Source organism: Enoplosus armatus, chromosome 20 (genome assembly GCF_043641665.1).
Source record: "Enoplosus armatus isolate fEnoArm2 chromosome 20, fEnoArm2.hap1, whole genome shotgun sequence".
In the NCBI taxonomy this organism is placed as follows: Eukaryota; Metazoa; Chordata; class Actinopteri; order Centrarchiformes; family Enoplosidae; genus Enoplosus; species Enoplosus armatus.
Genome location: NC_092199.1, coordinates 18,492,834 through 18,514,631, shown reverse-complemented (window position 1 = coordinate 18,514,631; position 21,798 = coordinate 18,492,834). Strand labels below are relative to the sequence as shown.

General features: G+C 46.8%; 1 protein-coding gene across 1 annotated transcript in view; it reads left to right on the top strand.

The window, feature by feature from the left end:
* The window catches only part of jmjd1cb (jumonji domain containing 1Cb), a 105,518-nt gene extending 84,455 nt beyond the window's left edge, over positions 1-21,063 (top strand). The window contains exons 8-31 of the mRNA XM_070926665.1: positions 204-474; positions 1,729-2,283; positions 2,369-2,711; positions 3,623-4,628; positions 4,826-5,023; positions 5,764-5,936; positions 6,577-6,739; positions 6,826-9,403; positions 10,552-10,753; positions 12,021-12,235; positions 12,345-12,497; positions 12,990-13,079; positions 13,291-13,415; positions 13,958-14,180; positions 14,348-14,568; positions 14,862-15,218; positions 15,342-15,510; positions 15,629-15,719; positions 15,872-16,002; positions 16,614-16,736; positions 17,091-17,230; positions 17,335-17,511; positions 18,279-18,410; positions 20,102-21,063. Coding sequence (XP_070782766.1) covers positions 204-474; positions 1,729-2,283; positions 2,369-2,711; positions 3,623-4,628; positions 4,826-5,023; positions 5,764-5,936; positions 6,577-6,739; positions 6,826-9,403; positions 10,552-10,753; positions 12,021-12,235; positions 12,345-12,497; positions 12,990-13,079; positions 13,291-13,415; positions 13,958-14,180; positions 14,348-14,568; positions 14,862-15,218; positions 15,342-15,510; positions 15,629-15,719; positions 15,872-16,002; positions 16,614-16,736; positions 17,091-17,230; positions 17,335-17,511; positions 18,279-18,410; positions 20,102-20,194 — 7,929 coding nt within the window. The 3' untranslated portion in view covers positions 20,195-21,063. The remainder of the gene's footprint in view (positions 1-203; positions 475-1,728; positions 2,284-2,368; positions 2,712-3,622; positions 4,629-4,825; positions 5,024-5,763; positions 5,937-6,576; positions 6,740-6,825; positions 9,404-10,551; positions 10,754-12,020; positions 12,236-12,344; positions 12,498-12,989; positions 13,080-13,290; positions 13,416-13,957; positions 14,181-14,347; positions 14,569-14,861; positions 15,219-15,341; positions 15,511-15,628; positions 15,720-15,871; positions 16,003-16,613; positions 16,737-17,090; positions 17,231-17,334; positions 17,512-18,278; positions 18,411-20,101) is intronic.
* The last annotated feature ends 735 nt before the right edge of the window (positions 21,064-21,798 follow it).

The following is a 21,798-nucleotide window of genomic DNA, read 5'->3' as shown; positions in this document are numbered from 1 at the left end:
TGGTAGGATTTACTTCAGGACTGTTGGATTAGACTGCAATAGTGATAGCTAGGTGGACCAAATGAACTGACAACTGCGTGCACTTTAGATAAAATAAAATAACGAAGCAATAAAAGTATGACTGTGAGATTCAGTAACGTTTGTCATTCACAGGACTGCGTGTTTCCCTGCATGATCCAACGTGTAACTATTTATTCTTACAGAGTCATTACACGCGAGCACAAGCCAACAGCCCCCGCCCCATCATGACCTCATCAGGCCCCAACCCAAAAGGTTCCCAGGGGACGCTGGCCTCCCAGCAGCAGAGCCTATTGCAGCAAAGCCAGCAACCAGCCAGCCAATCGCACAACTCGCCCGGTGGCAGTGGGCGGGAGCAGCGGGAGCAGCGCAACTCTCGCTCTTCCAGGAGGAAAGGATCGGATAGCAGTGTTCCAGAGGAGGACAAGGACAGGAGAGAAGAGACCACAGGGAGAGGTGAGGACAGTCGCCATCAAACAGCGCTGCAAAGTTGAGATCAGAAGATTCTGTATATATACACGTTGAAGGCAGCACTGCGATTTGAGTCTTGTTCCATGGAATGCGTACTTTTTTGGTCACAAAAACATTTACAATATTGACTTTTTCCTTTATAAATTCATCGTGGTTCCTCACAAAAACAACACAAAGAAATATAGACTAGTGGTATGTTGTTATTAATGATCAAACTGTATTTTCTTTATTTGTTTTTCTCTAATACGTCTTTATAATGCTACTGTCAACGTTTGAAGAGGTCATAAGTCTACAGTTAGCTGCTGCTGTCCACAGTAATGGCACATTGGGGACTATTATAAACTATTATAAGAATTGGCAGAGTGTTTAAGTGATTGGAAATCAAAAATGATAAGCCACTAGTCCCTTAGGAGTAGTTTTGTAGAGTATCTGGGGGCAAGACTGTGGACTGTAGAAGCCGACAGTGGCATGTTTAGACTGCTAGTCAATAATGCAATAACTGCAAGAAACAAAACAACAATGCCGTTTTCATTACGACCCACCACCATAGTATGGTGGACATCCTGATGTGTGCTTATCAGCTTGATCGTTTCGCTGGAGAAGATGCCCTTGCTAAACTACAAAAACACACAGTCCACAGAAGTGTAGTGTTACAGAGGGGTAATAATAATAATAATAATAACCTTCGGCCGAGACGCCAACTTGAAACGTAAAGCTCGGCACCAGCTGAAAATTAGAATCCCGCTACCTGAATGCTAACCAAAAGAGAGCAAGGAGAGACACAGAAGAGATAACAGCACTTTGCTGTTGTTTTCAGTCATTCGAAAAATGTCCGTGGAGGAAATCGACACTTTTTATCGTGTAGAGTTGAGTGTTTTCATTACATTGCACTTTGCTAATTGTCATTTACCACAGGAAGGAACGGAAGTCTCCACAAGGCAATAAGTAATATTCAAGAGAAGGCAGGTAAATGCAGGACGATGTTTTGAGATTGAATTGAGATGCAGAAACTTAAAGTTGAAAGTTTTGGATTTGAATTTATATCCATTTTAGCCCTGTGAAGGGTTGCTCACACCGCACCTTTTGGTTTTCTGATTCACTCTTTCAAACACAAATATAGCATTACTGTTTTTTGCCAAAATTATTCTCTGCAGGGAATATAAAAATAGAAAATACAAAAAACTGCAATCAACAGGAGTCCAAAAATGGCTTCTTTGTTTCTTCTTTTCATTTGTCCAGACTCCAAGTCAAAGGCAAAGCAGGCGGTGAACAAGCGAAGAAAAGGCGAGGAAGATGAGAAGAAGGCGGGTCTGAAGAGGCTGAAGACTGACATGACCTCTGACCTGTCGGAGAGCAGCGACTCGGAAAACCCGCACAACAAAAGGACCGCCCACTCCTCATGCTCCTCGTCGTCCTCCTCGTCCTCGTCCTCGTCGTCCTCGTCCTCGTCCTCCTCCTCAGAGCCCAACTCTGAGAACGAGCTAAAGACTCGCAGCAGTGACGTGAAGCCAAGCGGCGTTTCCAAAAAAGAGGAAGACGAGAAGCCGCTGATGCAAGGCGCCAAGATGAATGATTCCTCCTCTCTCATTAGTCGCCTGTCCCCATGGGCGGAGCTTCAAGCAACAGAGGACAGCAAGAAGGGTCTGGTTAAGGAATCGGGCAAAATGATAACGAAGGAGGAGGAGGAATTGGTCGCGGTAACGCAGATCACCCAGTCTCCACGGCAACAGACGCCTCTGATGTCTGACACCATCCAGGGTGGCATCATGGAAAGCAGCAAGAACACTGTGAAAGGTACAGTCAACATATGGGTGGCGACTGTCATATATATGATAATTATGAGTAAGTTGAGTATGCTTATAAGTTTTTTATTTTTTAGCGTCATCTCGATCCCAGACGCCGTCCTTGTCCCACCTCCATGGCAGCAGTGTGATCGACATCACAGATGATGCCCAGGCGACGGTGCACCAGGAGAGCTCAGAGGCCGTCTCAGCGCTGCTCGCCTCCCAGAAGGCAGAGTCCACGTCCCTCTCACCTTACCTCCCCCTCAACCCCTCTCCCGTCTCCTCGCCTCCCGTCCCTCCCTCACCCTCTCCATCAGAAGGAGGCCGCAGAACGGATATCGAGCCTCCCATGCAGCAGCAGGGCATTTTGGGAGGTGGCATGAGCGCAGCCAGGAGCTCAGGCAACAAGATAGAGTTCGCTCCCTCTGAGGTCATCAGGTGAGAATAGAGGGCCTCACATCGTGTCTAAGTGTACTTCTTAAAGTTGCAACTCACGTAGCTTTTTGGATATCGGGGTGTAGTTTTTAGGTGGGCCATCTGGTCCCCAAAACATCTCCAGATTTGATCTCTGTAACAGTCCCATGGGACTTTACAGCCAAGTCTCATTCACCCATTCACTCACACATTCACACACCGATGGCGACCGAGCTGCCACGCAAAGGTGCCGGTCTCCATCGAGACCAACTTGGGGTTCAGTGTCTCGCTCAAGGACACTTTGACACGACGTATATAAGGATGCATTTGATGTGCGTAATGATCTTGACACTCTGATTCTTTCTCTGACTGAAGTCTTTGTCCCGCACAGGCTCACATGTAAAAAGCCTGTTTGAAACCTGTGTACATGTTTAAACCTGTGTACATGTTTAAACCATGAAATCAGGTTTCTCTAACCGGGTTTCTTGTTCACATGACATGATAGGAGTCACCTTACTGGAGAACCGAGACTGACCCGGTCATTAAAGTGTATGTAAACACACTGAGGCTACAAAATCAAATAAAAAAATGTTTGTCTTAAAATTGAGATCATGGTTGTTTCTTAGACACACCAGTTTTGTTAAAAAAAAATACATGGAAAGTGGCTAATGTACAAAAACCCTAACTTGAATTACTAACCCAGACTTTACACAAGGCATCATATTCTAAACACATGGGGTTTGTTGCTCCTGCGTGCAGCATGCTTGTAATTACAAGCATTTATGTGGTCACAGCTAGTGAGCGCTTTGGTATGTGCACACATGGTTCAAACGTGAGAAATTGTTAGGATTATAATTCTCCCTCATCTAAAGAGTCAATGTTAGAGGTTAAATTATGTAACTTTTTTTTTTTTTTTTTTTTACTGCTTTTTTCAGGCCCGTCACATCTATGGCTGAAAATGTGGTGCTGGTGGAGAAGGAGAAAGCTGTCCTTCCACACCATCTTCTTCGTCATCATCAACAGCATCAACAGCAGCAGCAGCAGCAGCAGCAGCATCATCATCATCAGCAGCAACACTACACATCTATCCACCCCGGCATGAAGAGTCCGTCTCTGTCTGAGGAGATGAGAAAACACTCACAGCAACAACCGCCCCCCCACAAGATGAACACAGTCCTCCCCCCTGACTTAGCCAAATCCAAAATGAGCCCCAACCCAAACCCCAACCCAACTCAGCTCGACTCCCTGAAACAGAAACTCCAGCACCCCAACAACTCTCAATGCCACCTCTACCCCAACACAAACCCAGCTGACTTTCTCAAGGCTAAGCCCCACCCAGGCCTGCTGGACATCTCCAAACCTAAACCCAACACCTCACCAGAAGTCTCTAAGCATAAAATACCGAGGTACTCCGATACCTCACCACCTCCAACAGGCCGCTTGTCCGCTAAAGTAGAACTAGCAGAACCTCCGCGGTCAGGTTTCAAGCCGGTGGCAGCGCGGTCGGAGTCGGGTGGAGTCAGTACGAGCAGCAGCAGCAGCACCAAGAGCCCTCTGATCATCGATAAGAATGAGACCTTCACTGTTTACAGGGACCCAGCACTGGTCCGCTCAGACGCAGAGAACTCTGCCTCTGCCACCGTTTCCTCCAACCACGTGGCAGCCTATCTCCACCCCCACCTGCACACCCTGCACTCCCCCTCCCCTCACTCCCCATGCCTCACCACCGCCTCCCACCCCCACGCTGCCTCCCACCTCCTCGCTCCTCCTCACACGTCTGCCCTACCCCACCCGCACCTTTTGCCGCCTGGGGTGCTCTCGGCCATGCCTCCTCCCGCAGCGTCTCTCCTCGGGGGCCACCCTCGGCTCGACTCCCCCGGCGGGTTGGGCCACCTCGCCCTGCCTCACCCAGCAGCCGCACACCAGCAGCAGTTCCTACAGGTCCGAAACATACACACCATTTAAAACCACACTAGCAAAAACTGTCAAATCAAGCTGCGGGGGTTGCTGTGTGTGGGGGGGGGGCGGTGTAACATTGCCTCCTCTCCTAGTTTATCCAATGAGGCTGTGACAGTTTGAAGCTGAACATTATTTACACCATTCTCTCAAAAAGAAAAATAAATGTGTCTCTCTTTCAGGGTCAGGGCCCCCCTCCACCCCCGCTACTAGCTCAGGCTCACAGTGGGGCAGCGGGGCTGGGCCTATACCCCATCCTCTGGCAGTACCCCAACGGAACACCAACTTCCTACAGCCCAGGGCTCAACCTGCCCCCCACGGCTAAGTGGGTCCACCCGGAAAACCCTGTCCCTGTGAATTCCGAGGCCTCTCTCAGGAGGGTAGGTGTATAATGAATTATTTAAAATGTTTAACAGTGTGGTAGTTGGCTCCTACGGGATGTAACAAAACATCTGGCTTAACTTAAAACAACCCTGCTCTAAGTATAGTTTACTGGAGAGTATTGTGCCCCCAACTTACAGGCTGTCTGGTTTACTGTCATGAAAAGTGCAACAGACTCCAGTCCCTTTTAGGGTCACAGTTCGTTACATTTTCGGTACAGCAGGGAAAATGCAGAAAAATGTAGAAAATAAAATTCTGTCATTTATTTTGAAAAATGTAAACAGTGGCTCATTGGGCAGGACAATAAAGCTGAACAAAGATAAACAACATGTGAACCTGGAAATCCTCTTTTCCAATAAAGTCACTATGGCTGCTGCCATACTCGTCAGGTCTGTCCTTTTTATTGACTGGGAAGTAGAGACACCTCAGGCCATGTGTGTATGGGATAATACACAACAAGCAACAAACACAAAAAAATAAACAGGTTGGGGGGTTCTCGGCCTCCATGTAGTGGTTTATCCCTCTTATACCATTTCTGTAATCTAAACGTACGCTCTCAAAATGAAACATCTTACTTTGACTTTACTACTCCAACAAAAAGGAAAAGCCTAATAGCAGCTGAACCCTTTTTTGCACTATGACATGTATGACCACATTTCTCTGTGTCTTTGGATTTTACATTTTGGCGTGTTATGTTATTGATGTTGTATCTGTGTGTGTGTGTGTGTCATGTGGGCAGAACACAGCCAGTCCGTGGCTGCACCAGGCTGCTGGTAGTGCTGGTGACGGCCTGGGTTTGCTGAGCCATGTTCCCGTTCGGCCAGCCAGTGCCGACTCCCACCGCCCCCCTGTCAAGATCAACACACACACAAGCCCTCCGCTTTCAAAGGCCGGCGTGGACGTTCACAAGGAGTGAGTAGAAAGATCAGTAACTTGTAAAGTTGCCCAAGATGCTGGATTGGCGAGATCTGTTCAGAGAGCCCACACAGAGCAGCAAGAGAGCTAAGTTAGCCCTAACACACAGACAGGCAATGTCGGGTCCTCAGATGAAGTGAAGTGGCACTAATCCAATATTAAAGCACTTCAGACAAGATACTGTTCATTCAGCAGCCTGTGCTCTCCTTATGTAACCACCGGCCATTATTTAGACACCACTGAATACCCATATACACAAACACGCAGCATCACAGAGGAAACGTCGCACATCAGCCGTCTCTCTCATTAGCTTGGTTATGTCATGTTCATTCAAATCTGCTGAACAGGCAGTAATACGCATGATACCCTGCAGATGGCCTAAACCTGTCTGTTACCTGTCTGTAGTCATAATTTTCATCGTTAAAACGTTACGAGTTATGTACGTAACTACGGTTCTGAATGAATTCTGGATGGCGCCAGAGGCAGTGCTTAACACTAGATTTTAGACATGGAATAACTTTTTTATAACAAACACGTCTTAAATTAGCTGCCATTTCCTGTTTTGATTTTTTGAAATATATGGTGAAACCTCGTGAAATGTAGTGACGTGTTAAATGTTTGACTTGTCTGTGCGCAGAGATGTGGATAAGAAAGGTTTTGTGGACCCGATCAGGGCGTTGACGTTGGCCCAGCTGAAACAGGAGCAGACAGACAGGAGTCGAACCCCCACAGGGAAAGACGTCCACCTACACCGCCTCTACCTAGACCCCCACAGCAAGGCTCGTCTGGCAAGTACACAGGTACACTACTCTGTTGAGATATTATTGTCAGCATCATTATTTTATAGAAAGCCAGTCCTTAACAGTGTTTGCATTTTCTTTCCCAGGATGCAGTTCAGGCAGTAGACCGAGCCAGTAAATACAAAGAGGAGAATCGTCAAATCCTGAAAGAGAGCATCGAGGTCGCCCCCTTCACCGCTAAGATCCAGCGCTCCAGTGACCCTGGGATGGACAGGGATAGAGAGAGAAGTAGAGATCCAGCCTTCCCTGTTCGGATACCAGCTCTCGCCTCCCCAAGCCCCAAGGCCGGCTACACCCATCCCCACGTCATCCAATCAGAAAAGAGCAACTACTTCACCACACTGTCCAATAGTGTGGTGAATGAGCCTCCGAGACTTTACCCCTCCAAGGAGCTCAGTTCTTACTACGAGAAAGTGTCCGCCGGAGCTCCAGGGGTTGTGGCGAGTGTCGGGACCGTTGTGCCAAGCCAGGGAGCTCTGTCTCTGGGCAGCTACAGCACTAAAGCCTCCCTCTCCAAGCCCCCTCCCCTCATTAAGCACCAGCCAGAGGGAGGAGAGGGTTTAGCAGGGAAAATCACTGAGCAGCTCAGCCAGCACGTGACACTAGTCCAACAGCAACATCAGCACCACACATGCATAGACAGAATAGAACGCCGCAGCCCTTCCATTTCTTCTTCCTCCTCCTCTACATCTTCCTCTTTCTCCTCAGCCCCCAACCACCATCATCACCACCACCACCACCACCAACAGCAGCAGCAGCAGCAGCAGCAGCACCAACATCAGCTCAGGGCAATGCCATCTCTCCACCGAGCGCCTGTCTTCCATCCGCCCACACAGCACGCGCTGGAACGCAAAGAGGCTGCGGAGCGAGAGAGGGAACGGGAGAAAGAAAGAGAACGAGAGAGGGAGCGAGCAGGCTATGGTGGTCGCCTGTCTCCACCGACCCTCACGCCCATCCAGCCAGTTAGCTTAGCGGCAGCTGGCAACAAAACATCAGCGGAGCAGCAGAAGCCCCCCACGCTGCTGCCAGAACTCAGGGACGTCAAAGGTCACGGAAATGCTGCCGCTGTCACCTCTGTGGCCTCAGCTATCAGTGGGGAGATTACGACTTCATCTGCAGACGTGTGGAGAGGTGGAGAGATGATTCAGGAAAGAGGAGGCTCGTTCTCTGGAGAGAAAGGAGTATCAAGGGGCAAGCCCCAAGCTGCAATGGCATCAGTCATTGTGCGTCCGTCGACATCTATTAAGTATGACAGTCCTGTTGGTGCTAACAAATCTGGTGCTTTGATCCATAAGGAGCTCCCCCAGGGGAGGTTCTACCCATCCAAGTTTCAGGGGGAATGTCCTAGACTAGGGGAAAGCGTTAGAGAACCTGGAGTTGGCAGGGTTATCCAACCCAACTCCAACCTGGACGACATGTGTGTCCAGTATAAAAAGACTTCTATGCGTGGCATGCAGGGAACTATGGGTACCAGTACCACAAACTCTGTGTGCAGGACTGCTGTTTCAGCTGCATCAGCTTTTGGCATACAGTTTAAAAGTGGGGCATCCATCCCTGAGCTGGGCTACTCCGTCTCAGCTCGGGGAGAGAGTTCAGCCCATAAAACTGGCATCGGTGGCTGGGTGCTGAGCCACTCAGGACCAGGGGAGCACCAGGAGGGGTTAGGCTCACGCACCACATCTCCAGGGGGGTCTCTGCCTCCCCCTAGTCCAGCAGGGACACCCCAGCCCAGTCCAAGCCTCACACCAACACCTAGCTCAATTTCTGGCTCCAGTCAGCCGTACTCCTCCTCCTTTGTTCACCTTAAGAAGCACAAAGCTGCCTTGGCTGCAGCCCAATCCAGAAGCAACTTCTCCACTGTTCCCACATCCATCACAACTGGAAACTCCTCCCTATCTGTGGATTCAGTTGACAGAATTCCCATTCACAGCTCGCCCCCTCCACCCTCCTCAAGCCAAGCCTCATCATCCTCGGTAGACAGCAGTAGCAGCAGCTCCGCAAGCGGGAGCACAACACCAGGCAAGTCCAGTCCCCTGCCTAACGGCCATACCTCTGGATCAGCCTCAACAAGCAGCGGGCAGCCCAGTAACTACCACAAGCTGAAGAAAGCCTGGTTAACTCGGCATTCAGAGGAGGACAGGAACACAACTGCTACAAGCTCCACCAGTACTAAACCAGAGAAACAGCCCAGCACCACCACCACCACCACCACCACCAGCACAAGTAACACCACAGCCATGTCCGAAATGATCAAACCCTGTACAGTCAATCTCAGCGCCTCCACCTCCAGCGAGGTGGAGATGAGCAAAGACAGTGGAAGCAAAGTCGAGAGAGAGAGGCAGACGGAGGTGGGAGGGGCAGCAGCAGCAGCAGCAGCAGCAGCAGGAGGAGGAGGAGGGGAGGAGAGGAAAGCAGCGCCTTCGTCGAGGCGAGGTAACAAACGGACATACGAGTCCGGTTCAGAGAGCGGGGGAGATGACTCTGATGCCAGTGAGAGCAAAATGGAGGGCAGAGCCAAGCGTCAGCCTAAACCAACCTACAAGAAGAAACAGAATGACATGGCCAAGAAGAAAGGGGACAATGAAAAGGACGAAGATGACGTGAAGCCCAACGGCATCTTCAGATCAGCCAGAGAGAAGACTAAACTCAAACTGGCCAGCAGCAGTAAGTTGTAGACATTTACTGTAGCACTGACAATCTTTTCTAAACAGTTTTCCAGGCAACGAGATTGAACATATTTAGCAGCAGTTAAAGGATAAGGCTGGCCAAATTCTGTACTTCTGTTATTGTTAACTAATTAACTCATTGAAAGACTCCCAACAGTGTGTTAGTCAGTCTCTTCCCTACCCTGTCGTCGGCTCTCAGCCCCAAGCCCATTGGTTCCTACCGAAGACATGAACCTTTACAAACAAATGTCCACAGTGTGGCTCGCTGGTGTGTTTTTTAATCGTTTTTTGGAACAACAATTAATCTCTATGGCACAAGAGGAAGAAGATAAAACAGGCTTTGATACACACAATACTTGTTAGTTAGTCTGACTCGCAGGATGTAGGCTGTTGGGATAAGTCTGCCCTCGGCCGACCATTTCAGTCAGCACTCGCGTCCCATTCCGCTATCAGCGTGTTATTGTTTTGCAAGGGTACCATCGCTGTGTCCTGGGCTTTAGCGCCGCCCAGAACGATTGTGATTGGGTTCAAGAAAACAAACAAGCCAGAGTGTTTGGAACGATGATTGGGTTCAGCCAGACCTTTGTCCGAAGTGTGGACATGGGTCTGGCTATGTTGTCCATTGTTGGTTTGACTCTGCACATGAGATTTGTTGATAATAAGACAGCTGTAGAATATCACTAGTTTAACAGCTATGGTTGATATAAGGGGTCAAATATGCTTTTGAGTTCGGTGACGAGCTCTTGTATCTTCCATATCACCTCGATGGCCCCTGTTTGAAGTTTATTGCTTGCGTGGCAAAGCAAAGAACCAGCTTATTTATTGAGACCTCCTGGTTAATTTAACTCAATCAAATCATTGCAACAGAGCAGCAAAAGCCTTGAGGGGGTACAATGAAAGCCGAACTGTTGGACAAGAAAACCCTTTCCAGAATGATCATGTCATGTGTAAAATGAGTTGACATGGAATTGTTGCACCATATGGGGGAGTGTGAATGGAGAACTTCTTGGCTATTCGAAGCCAGAAATGTCTTTGATGTTTTTACCAGTCTATAATGTCTTTGACACCAAGGTTATGAGCAACTCTTTATTAACCTCATAATAAAAATGTAGGCACTGTGACTTATTAATGGGGAACTCTTCTCAGACGGGATCCCCCGCTCCGTACTGAAGGACTGGAGGAAGGTGAAGAAGCTGAAGCAGACGGGGGAGTCTTTCCTGCAGGATGACTCGTGTTCAGAAATTGGACCCAACCTGCAGAAGTGTCGGGAGTGCAGGGTGGTCCGCAGCAAGAAGGGCGAGGAGCCGGCACATTCCCCTGTCTTCTGTCGCTTCTACTATTTCAGACGGTAAAGCTTTCACCGGCTTTGCATTTGTTTCCTTTCACTTTCCTTCGTTCTGGTGGTTTCCTTTACTGAAACTGTTGGACATGACCCTGTGACCCTATGTAATCGCAACCGTAATAAGCCCCCAATGCCCCCTCAAACACATTTCTGTGGATGCTTTGCTCCCTTCTTGCCCGTCAAGGACTAACAATCGCTCCATGATGCATTGTCATATGTTTAACTTCTCTCCAGTTTTCTGTAAAGCAGTCTCTCTTAAACAAGACATCAGACCTCTTAAACAAGAGGTCCATGGCCTTGTTTAAGGGAGCTGCATGTCAAAACACAATAACACAGATTGAGAGAGGAAGGAAGGTCTGTTTTCATCAACAACAAAAAAAATCCTGCCCAGCAGCAACACATAGATTATTAATCATATGGCTTGTGCATTGTGTACTGCCTCTATCTGTGTTTCTCTCTCTCAAACATGCACATTGACGGTGAATGCACATTGAACACACATATATACGCACTTGGAGTTGGATAAGCAGCAGCTGCAGTCTCGGGTCTCACGGGGTAAATCTGCCAAAGAGGATTTTCTGCCTATAATCTTTACCTCACTGCAGAACTGCTGCTGCTGCAATCTCTGTGTGCGGCTTCTAATTCTTGCTCTCTCTCACCCTATCTCACCTCCCTCCCTGTCTGAGCCAGTAGACAGGGATTTCATAAACATTCACCTAGGCTGGGTTGTTTAAGGACACCGTAGACAAACGGCTCATCCAGCAAACCATCCTCTCATTCATATATCGAGTCATTCTGTCACTCAGTGCCAGTGAATGATAGCATATAGCATATACCCTACCCTAGTGTCATGTACTGATGAGGATTACTCATTAGGATATTATATACAGTATATACATTTGTATAGGGTCAACTTCAGAGTGGAGATGCGAGTAGATAAACTGTAGCAGCTACGTCCAGAATATACCAGAATTCTTTAAAATCTCCGTTTCTGACAGCAGAATATGTTACAGTCATTTTAATAAGACTAAGCTTGTCTAACTCATCAGCACTGTGCAGGCTGCAATTTAAACAGTATCCAAACATGCTATGTGGTGTGCAGTGTGCAAAATAGGTTTTAGGTCGTCTCCATCACGCTGTATCCAAGTTCTAGATAATATGTTTATTATCTGGGTGTCACCAGCGGTCATGAAGGATGCTTCATATATGTATCTACTTGTGTTACCTTTTCTAGACAAACTGTGTGCTAGTAATCTTTTTTCCTCCCACCCAGGCTTTCCTACAGTAAAAATGGAGTCATCCGGATGGATGGCTTCTCCTCTCCAGACCAGTTTGATGATGAAGCCCTGGCCCTATGGGTCCCTGGGTTGATGGAGGAGCGCCACCTGGACCAAACCACAGCCAAGTACATCCTCAGCTTCATAGGAGACAAGTTCTGTCAGATGGTTGTGACCGAGAATACTGCAGCTACCTGGGTCAAGAAGGATGGTATGGTGTCTTTTTAAAAATGGCTGAGAATTTGATTATTGTTTGATTGTCAATTGTTCGTTAATTCGATCCGTTGTGACAATTTTGAAACCCATTTTGTGTGTTTCAGCCAAACTGGCGTGGAAGAGGGCGGTGAGGGGGGTGAGGGAGATGTGCGACGCCTGCGAGGCAACACTCTTCAACATCCACTGGGTTTGTCAGAAATGTGGCTTTGTCGTCTGCTTGGACTGCTACAAGGCCAAGGAAAGAAGGAACTCCAAAGGTCAGTTGTGTGTATGTTTGGACAGTTAGGAGCTAAGTGAGAGGCAAAGAGGCTATGTATAAATGTCAAGTTCACTTACTTCTTAAGAACCTACTTTTCTGTAGGGATCCTTTCCATAATGTTGTCAGACAATCTGAGCCTGCCACTGGCAAAAACAAGCACTTTTAATGGATATACTTTGACAGTACAGGTGGCAGTGACGTACCAGACCCCAAAAAAAGTTTATGTATAAAGAAATTGGAAACAAAATCTGGACATGAACATGACCCGACAAATACATACTAGAATTGACGTACAAACCAAATGGGAACTGTTGATCTGAAGTTCTTTTCAAGTAAACAAGTACAATTTCCTGCATAACCTTTCTCCAAGTGACCTGATTTCTTGTGTGCCTGTGTGCAAGCTTCCTGTTAAATCAGCATTTAGCGAAAGGCGAGAGTGCTTGTGGGTGTTATTACAGTAACTGACTTGCGTCTCTCTTTCTGTGATCAGATAAAGAACTATACGGCTGGCTGAAGTGCGTGAAAGGCCAGCCCCATGATCACAAACACCTGATGCCGACACAGATCATACCTGGCACAGGTACAGTCCACACTGCATTCCACGGTCCTCTTGCTTTCTGAGCTGCTTTGTCCAGCCATTTCCTGCTTCATGTACACACACACACAGTAGACTTGTGTGTGGCTTGCATCGTGTTACTGCTGTCATGCAATAACTATCACATCCCTACCGACCCCCTTAAACTTTCTTTCCTGAAATGTTTCAATTCTGCTGCATCTTTTTGATGTTTCAGTGCTGACAGAGTTGGTGTCTTCCATGCATTCTTTGAGAGAAAAACACAACATCAAATCCCACTGTCCCTGCACCAACAAGCAGAACCTCCTCACCAAACTGCCAGCCACCAACGGAGTCTCACAGGTACTATTGACTATACCGCTTCCTGGGTTAGTACACTGTGTGTCACAATTATGGAATTTACTATAGATGGAGCTGTAGACACCTATTTCTTTTATTCGACCAACAGGGCAAAAACTGTCAAACAAGTCAAACAAAAAGAGTAACCCCAAAAATATTGTATACTGTGTACTCTGCAAGTACTATTTTCTTTGTATGCTCTTAAATTCATGATAAGCACCTGTGTCATTATGGTACAATTGTAAGAGTGGAATCCCAACGTTGTTCCAGTGCGCTCCACCTGGATTGCAGATGCGGTACAGATGCTAACAGTGTGATATTTATGCTCCAATGTGCCATTATTCATTCTGGAGTAGACCAATGAACCGCTAAAATACCAAAGGAAGTTACGCATTTTATGTTTTCCATTTTATTTGATATATATGCATGCAAAATATTTCTGTGAGTTGGATTGAATAAATCAGGAAGTTGGAGGAGCCGTGGTCAATTTGTATAATAAGCTGAAGACCTTTAACCCCCCCCCCCCCCCCCTTTTCTTCTGCCAGGTTCTGCAGAATGTCCTGAACCACAGTAACAAGCTGTCTCTGGTGAAAGCTGAGCCGGGCTCCGACCAAGGAGGACCCAAGGCAGAGACTAACGGAGGAGGTGGGGGAGGAAGCAGTCCAGGCAGCGATGTAGGAAGTGCTGCGGTCACCCCGCCAGAGTCCCAGTCACCTCTGCACTTCCTGGCTGACCTGGCAGAGCAGAAATCCAGGGAGGAAAAGAAAGGTGAGGAGGAGGAGGGGGAGCGAACCGGACTGTGTTATGTTGCTAACTTCAGAATCAGTACAGTTGAAATAATACCCCGTTCCCTGCTCTTGTATATTTCACCTCCAGAAAGTATGTTGATGATTAGCATCCTCTTTTTTTTTTTCCCCCTGCCTCCATCCTAACAGAAAACAAGGAGTCAGTGCTGTTGGGTAAATCAGTGAAGGAAGACAAGCGGGGAGACAGCCTGGAGGTCCTGCAGCAGTGTAAGACCACCTCCCTGGTGGCTAACAGTACAGAGCAGGGCTCCACACTCCGAGATCTGCTCACCACCACAGCAGGGAAGCTGAAGCTGGGCTCTACTGATGCGGGAATCGCCTTCGCACCAGTCTATTCTACTGCTTCACAGGTACACAGATCGGCACGTTTACATGTAATCAAGGATTAAACATTGTTGCTCTGCAAATTAATTTGTTTGTTTCATCTGCTTTACTGCTAAGGCAAAGCATGCTGACCCCGAGTATGCTGTAAATCAAATTTGTGTCATATATAAATGTAAAATACTATCATTGTTTCCATCAACATTTATTCATTCTACAAAAGCAGCAACAACATCACACATGTTGTACCATCTTTGTCAATTCACACTGCAGCGTTGAGAAAGAAATCAGGTTTGAAATATTGTTTTTCCTCTTTCTAAAGACTGGAAAAGGTGGGCGGACCATGCCCAATATCCTTGATGACATCATTGCCTCGGTAGTTGAGAATAAAATCCCCGCCAGCCGCCAGAACATTGCCACCAAACTGTCAATCAAGCAGGAGCCTGTCACCCCAGGCAACAACAACAACAACAACAATCCTGTCCCTGCTGTTACTGACGATGCCAAACCAGACAGGAAGAAGTCAGCGCCTGTTACTGCAGCGGTGCCAGAGGAATCAACCAATCAGTATCCAGATATTTCCCACTGCTGGTTAAACAACAGACAGTTACTGTGGCTCAAAGATCACCGCAACCAGAGCAACTGGAAGCTGTTCAGAGAATGCTGGAAACAAGGACAGGTACACAGCAGTCTTACCAACTTTAGCAGCAGTTGTAGTCATAGCAACAGTACTGTGCTAATAATAATTAGTAAAGTCATCAGTGATAACAACAGCCACATGAATGGTTTTGTGTTTGTCCAGCCTGTGTTGGTGTCAGGGATCCATAAGCGACTGAACGCCAGTCTGTGGAAAGCTGACTCCTTCAACCAGGAGTTTGCAGACCATCAGGGAGACCTCCTCAACTGTAAAGACCAGGTGGTGTCCAACTCTGGGATCAAGGAGTTCTGGGATGGCTTTGAGGACCTCACCAGTGAGTTTGTTTCCACTTGTTGTCACTGTCGATGCTTCATCACCATGAACCACCGAGAAAACGGTGGTAAACAATTCATCGATTCAGTCCAACTAAAATCGTCTTACCTTGTTACCAGAGCGGCCCAAATCCAAGGATGGAGAACCTATGGTCTACAGACTGAAGGACTGGCCGTCTGGAGAGGAGTTCATGGCCCTCATGCCCTCAAGGTACGCATACACACACTAGCCTCTTTTTCACTCCGCTGCCCCCGAGCTGTTGAATCTCAACCTTTACAGCCCAAAACATGAAAAGGCAAATATAATTCAAATGCATTTAAGATGCATAAATGTGCAAAAGTGACGAAGAGGTGTTTTTGCAGATATGACGACTTGATGAAGAACCTGCCCCTGCCAGAATACTCGGATCCAGAGGGCAACCTCAACCTGGCCTCCCACCTGCCGTCTTTCTTCGTCAGGCCAGATCTGGGGCCAAGACTGTGCTGTGCCTACGGTAGGAACGAAACTTCCCCTGGCGACATTTGTCATTTCACTTTCTTAATGCTTTGTACACGAGCGCTCTGCTGATAAACAATGAGCCCTCAGAGCTTGATTAGTGGTCATCAGTTCTGGTAGCACAGCCCCGGAGCTTGACTGATGCTTCTACCTGACAAACATCTGGATGCTGGGTTTGACCTATTGGTAGTTTGAACTATTGAATAATTACAAATCTTCAAATATATGGATGTGCAAATAGTTAAAAATGATTTGAAAGTTGTCTGATCTGAACTTTCAAATCTGGTGAGCAGGTTGGGGGTTCGATCCCCGGCCCCGGCGCGTCTAAGCCACGTCGAACCGTGCATGGCAGCTCGGTCGACGACGGTGTGTGAATGTGTGAGTGAATGAGACTTAGCTGTAAAGCGATTTGGGAACCGTGAAGGTTGAAAAGCGCTATATGAGTGAGATCATTTATCATTTACCAAAGATTCCAATCATATCAAGTAGAGTACATGTTCTGTCCCCCCCCCTTTTAATGTAGCTGTCCATAGTTTTATCATGCCGTGTATGCAGATAGAATCCTCCTCTGCCGTCCTTCTTATGAATCAGTTGTTTGTCTCCCTGTAGGTGTAGCTGCCTCTCAGGACCAGGACTTTGGGACTGCCAACCTCCATGTGGAAGTCTCAGATGTCGTCTCTGTCCTGGTCTATGTAGGAGTAGCCAAAGGCAATGGAGTCCTGTCCAAAACTGGTAAGGCGCGCTAGAGTTCAGTTCAAATTTTGGAAAAAAAAACAAAAATGGAGGCGTATGGAAAGATAGATGTTTTAGGAACCACAACTGCAACCATAGTGGTCCTTAATGGAAGATAAATGAGAACAGAGATTGCCCAAATAGCAGCCACTTCTCGGTTTATTCTGTTGTTCTAATTTTTCAGCCTTGCCTGGTTTAGAAAACACTGTCCTTTGCACGAATAATGTATAACCAAGATTTGATTCAAAATCAGGGGGAGATTAGCTTTCTTTTGTAGCATCATCAGTTTTTGATAACAAATGAAAATGATCATTTAATGCAGCCTTAGAAACATGAGTGTGTGTGTGTGTGTAGGAGTGTTGAAGCGTCTGGAGGAGGAGGATCTAGATGAGGGGGTTAGGAGAAGGCTTAAAGACTCCAGCGAGACACCAGGGGCGCTGTGGCACATCTACCTCAACAGAGACATGGACAAAGTGCGGGAGTTCCTGCACAAGGTCAGCACTCTGATAAAGATACTGAAAATGTAGTGAACTTCAGTGCAAATATTGACCTCACTAACACCCCCTTCCCCCCCCTCTTCCCCCAACCACCATCTCAGCTCTGTACGGAGCAGGGACTAGACGTGTTGCTGGACCAGGACCCAATCAGAGAGCAGAGCTTGTACCTGAGCAGGAAGCAGCGTCAGCGGCTGCTGGATGAACACGGAGTTCAAGGCTGGACTGTAGTTCAATTCCTGGGAGACTCTGTACTTATACCAGCAGGGGCCATGCACCAGGTATATATATATATATATATAAAGTATTTTCCCTCTTACTGAGATGCATAAACTGGTTGTGTGTGTGTATATATATATATATGTATATATAAAAATCTTACACCTTCTACATCAAGAGGGCTTCTCCCATCAGTCGCCAAAGCTCCACAGGGGGTTGGGCCCCCCAGGTTGGGAACCACTGCACTAGAGCCACCAAATGTGGATTAATCTGCCACTTTAAAATAGTCCCCAGCAAATGCCCTATTTCCTCCTGTTTCAATAATGTTTGGTAAAGAACTACAGTGAGCAGCTGTTTCAGGGACTCACCGAGACTTTTTGAGAAATGTTTTTAAAGACTTACATATTCAGAAGCCAGAGGGTATTGGGAGACGCACTAACACATCGTTGTTTTTGGTCTTTTAAATGGGATTCATTGAAAACAAGAAAAATATCGGATAACATCAGTCTTTTTTGTACATCAGTTAAAATCACATCCGGTGTCACAAATCACATATGTACTGTAGTTCATATTGAATGTATTTCAAATTTGGGGTATATTTTCATATAGCACATACTTAAATTTTCTTTGTGTGATTCTGCACAACCCCGCGATGCTGTTATTCACACTTTCCAAGCTTTTTCACATACAAGATGACATGTTACTTTGCTGAAATAATGCCAAGCTAACACCAGTCAGTTTCCCTGACCCTTTGGCTTCACCCAGCTTTTATCTGAGTGCAGGGATCAGCAAAAGTGTCCTCACCCTCTCCCTCCGTCCTGTCTGTCAGGTCCAGAACCTCCACAGCTGTGTTCAGGTCATCAACGACTTTGTGTCTCCCGAGCACGTGGCCAACTCCTTCCACCTGACCCAGGAGCTCCGGCCCAATAAAGAGGAGGTCAACTACGAGGATAAACTACAGGTGAGGGAGCACGTTATTCACATTGATATTATTAGTGTTATTCTGGCTGTACAGCTGATTCAGAGTCATCCTCTCTCCTTCCTACTGTTTCACTCGCTGTAGCAGCCTGCCTTTTTCTTTAGAGAACGTGTGTGTGTGTGTGTGTGTCATTACAAAATAAGGACAGACAGAATGGCAGAGTGAGTCATCATCAGTGACGTTCTCTGGATACTGAGTCCCTCTGCTCTGCACACGCTCCACACACATCACTCATTCTTCCATAGACAGATTGTGAATGAGGTTGTGAGTCACATCCTTCGTCTGTCTGTGTGTTTTTGATAGCATCTTCTGATACCGTGCGCATCACCAAGTACGTGGTTTTTGTGTGTAAAATGGCTGCAGTGAACACAGCTGCGCAGGCAGTCGGCCCTCTCCAGTCACTTCACCTCATCTCCACCACCTGCGCACAAAAATAAAATAACAAACAAATCGTGGACACACACAAAAACAAGAGGAGATTTCTTCGTATATGGCTTCCAGCATGAGGCCCACTGTTTTATGAACGAGACCCCAGGTCTGTTTGGTTCTGCTCTACGAGCTCATCTACGCCATGCCACCGTGATCATAACTAATTCTACAGTGACTGCATTTTGATTCGTCACTGCTTCCGAGGCTTAGCCGCACGTGTAGGCGCCAGCTCCAGCCCACCATGTTGTAAACGACGTGTAACTGGTGATGTAGGTGGAAGAGCAGTTGAACCAAACTGTGCTCCCAGAATCAACAACATTTTCTTCTACATTTGGAAAAGGGCTCCATACCCAATCGATCGCCCCTTTTTACTCAGGGGTGACCTCTGTCTAGACTCTCCACCACTCTGCCTGAAGGGTAGAGCTGCAGAGATGGGGGTTTTTTTTCTTGTGGCCGGTTGTCGTGTTACTGCAGAGGAACTCTGTCAGAGTGGCCCTCTGAGTCTTAGTCACCTCCCTCACCAGGATTCTGATGGTTTCAAACTTCTTCCATATTCCAATGACGGAGGCCTCTCCTTTTTAATGGTTTATCAGTTTATTTTAGATATTTTCCCCCAGATCTATGCAGAGAGTTTCCTGGACTGTGTGTCTGTCTAAATAATGTCCACTCAACATCACATTGACTGAGTGTAGATTACTGCAAAAAATGATTCTGTTTAAAATCAAGTCTATAACACAAATATTTGCAAAAGGATATGTTGATCCCTCTGCGGACGTGGTTTATTGAGAGGCTGCTCTGTGGTGCAGTGATAAATAAAAAATGTGATACCACTTTGATCATCAAAGACTGTAAACACTGTTTAATGTTGTGATATAACTTGTATTTGTGGTTCTTTGCTATCTTATTTCTTATTCCCCACAGTTAACTGTAGCACATATGTGGTAAATGTCAGGTTGTAGTGTCAGAAGAGTTACCAAAGTTAAACAATGACACAGGGAGAAAATAAAAACTTCTATAGTATGCCATATAGAGTGCTGCAGGGAAGACGTATTTTTGTAGGCAAACCCGGAAGTTAGCGTCGCCCTGGTTCCCTCCACTAAAAGCCAGTGGGATTTGTTCCAAGTTACAAGGAAAGACAGTCGCTATGTTCATATGGGCACCTGGCTACTGGTTTAAGAGAGACTTGTGAACCTCGTCTTTAAAGCTTAGTACTGTGTGTGAAAACTCTTTCTCCTCATCCCCAGGTGAAGAACATCCTGTACCACTGTGTAAAGGAGGCGGTGAGCTCCCTGAAGAGGGGCAGCTCTGAGGACGAGGAGGAGGAAGAGAACTCATGACACCCCCTCGGCCTCGTCCGCACCTTCCAGAGAGGGACACGACTCCCATCGGCGCCTCGCTCTCCCCACTCCCACCTCCTCGCATGGAGGACTGTGTCACGTGACAGCAAGAGGTGTCCGGGTCAGAGCTGGTCACGTGACCCAGGGGACCTCGCGGCGGGAACTGCACCTGCGTCACGCATCCAGGTGACCAGTGAGAGGCACGCCCACCTCCATCATCACCCCAAACCTTCAGTGCCAAGAGGAGACAAACACAAGACCAGAGGGGCCTCTGGACTGACAGGGATTAAACCTCAACTCCCACACCTCTTTGTGTTTCATAGACTGGAAACACAGGGAGGACAGAGGAATTCTGGGAAACAAAGGGCAGCGTGTTGGTTGTGAGCCTTCATAAAAGCCACTACGCTGGAGTGGAACGGCACTACAAGCCTCTCCGATGAAACAAAACTGAACTCTTTAGTGTGACCGATGGTTGCGTTTCGCTAAGATCCCGTTTCCACGGAGACTCAGACTGCCCCCGTGAGCCGTAAGTCCACAGGCTTGGCGGCGGCGGCGGCGGCAGTGCTCTCCCGCTGTAATCTGCTGTGGATTCTAAAGGCCAGGAGGTTTTAATCCCTGTCTGTAGCAGCAGCCCACACACACGACGTCTTGGACAGAAGATTTCGCTGATCACGACAGCATCACCAGCAGCAAAGCAGCATCAGGATCAAAACTGTCATCTCTGCTGTTTTTAAGAAAAAAAAGCAAAAAAGTCAAGAAAAAAAAAAAAAGATTTGAAGGGGGGGCAAAAAAATGCAAAAGAGAAATCTCAGATGTTTCAGTCAGCAGGCAGAGCTCTGCTGCCCCCCCCCCCTCCCCCCGTTTGTTGTTCCTTCTGTCACTTGTCTGTTCACGCCCCCCCCCCCCCCCAGTCCTATCTGTCCGTTGCTGTTTTGTTCTTAATTTTCTTTTTCATACGAACATTGTTTTATTTCCTCTGTGAAGATGTATTTATTTTATAGCTCTATGATATGCGATGTTCTTGAGAGAGAGAGAGGGAAAAAAAAAAAAGCATTAATGTAAATGTGACTTGTACAGTTTCTTTTTTCAGTTGTAATACGGCTCTACTGTGATGGAGGACACACACACACGCACACACACACACACGCGCACACACACACCAGCTAATGCCTGTAACTTTGGGAAATGTTGATGCTCTACAGTCCTCATGCCATAAATAGTTTTTTTTTTCTTTTGAAAATGAACTGCCAAACTATTGTAAAGACTGTGTAAAGTTGTATTATGTAAAGAAAGAAAAAATGGCTTATACACTTCAGCATTTTATGGAGGAAAAAAAAGTATTTGCTGTAACATTGAGACATTTACAAAAAAAAAGATGTAATTTATTTAAAAAAAAGAAAAAGAATGAATTGTCTTGTTCTTTGTTTTGTTAAGATTTACTATGGTGAACTTTTGAAGTTGAAAAAGATAAAATAATGAAAACTATAATGTGTAAATATATACATATAAACATTCACTGAGGTATTTTTTTAAAACATGGCTTGCTTCAATTTCAAATTTTAAAGTGCAAGTGTTACATGCTTTGTACATTGAAGTTCAAAAGG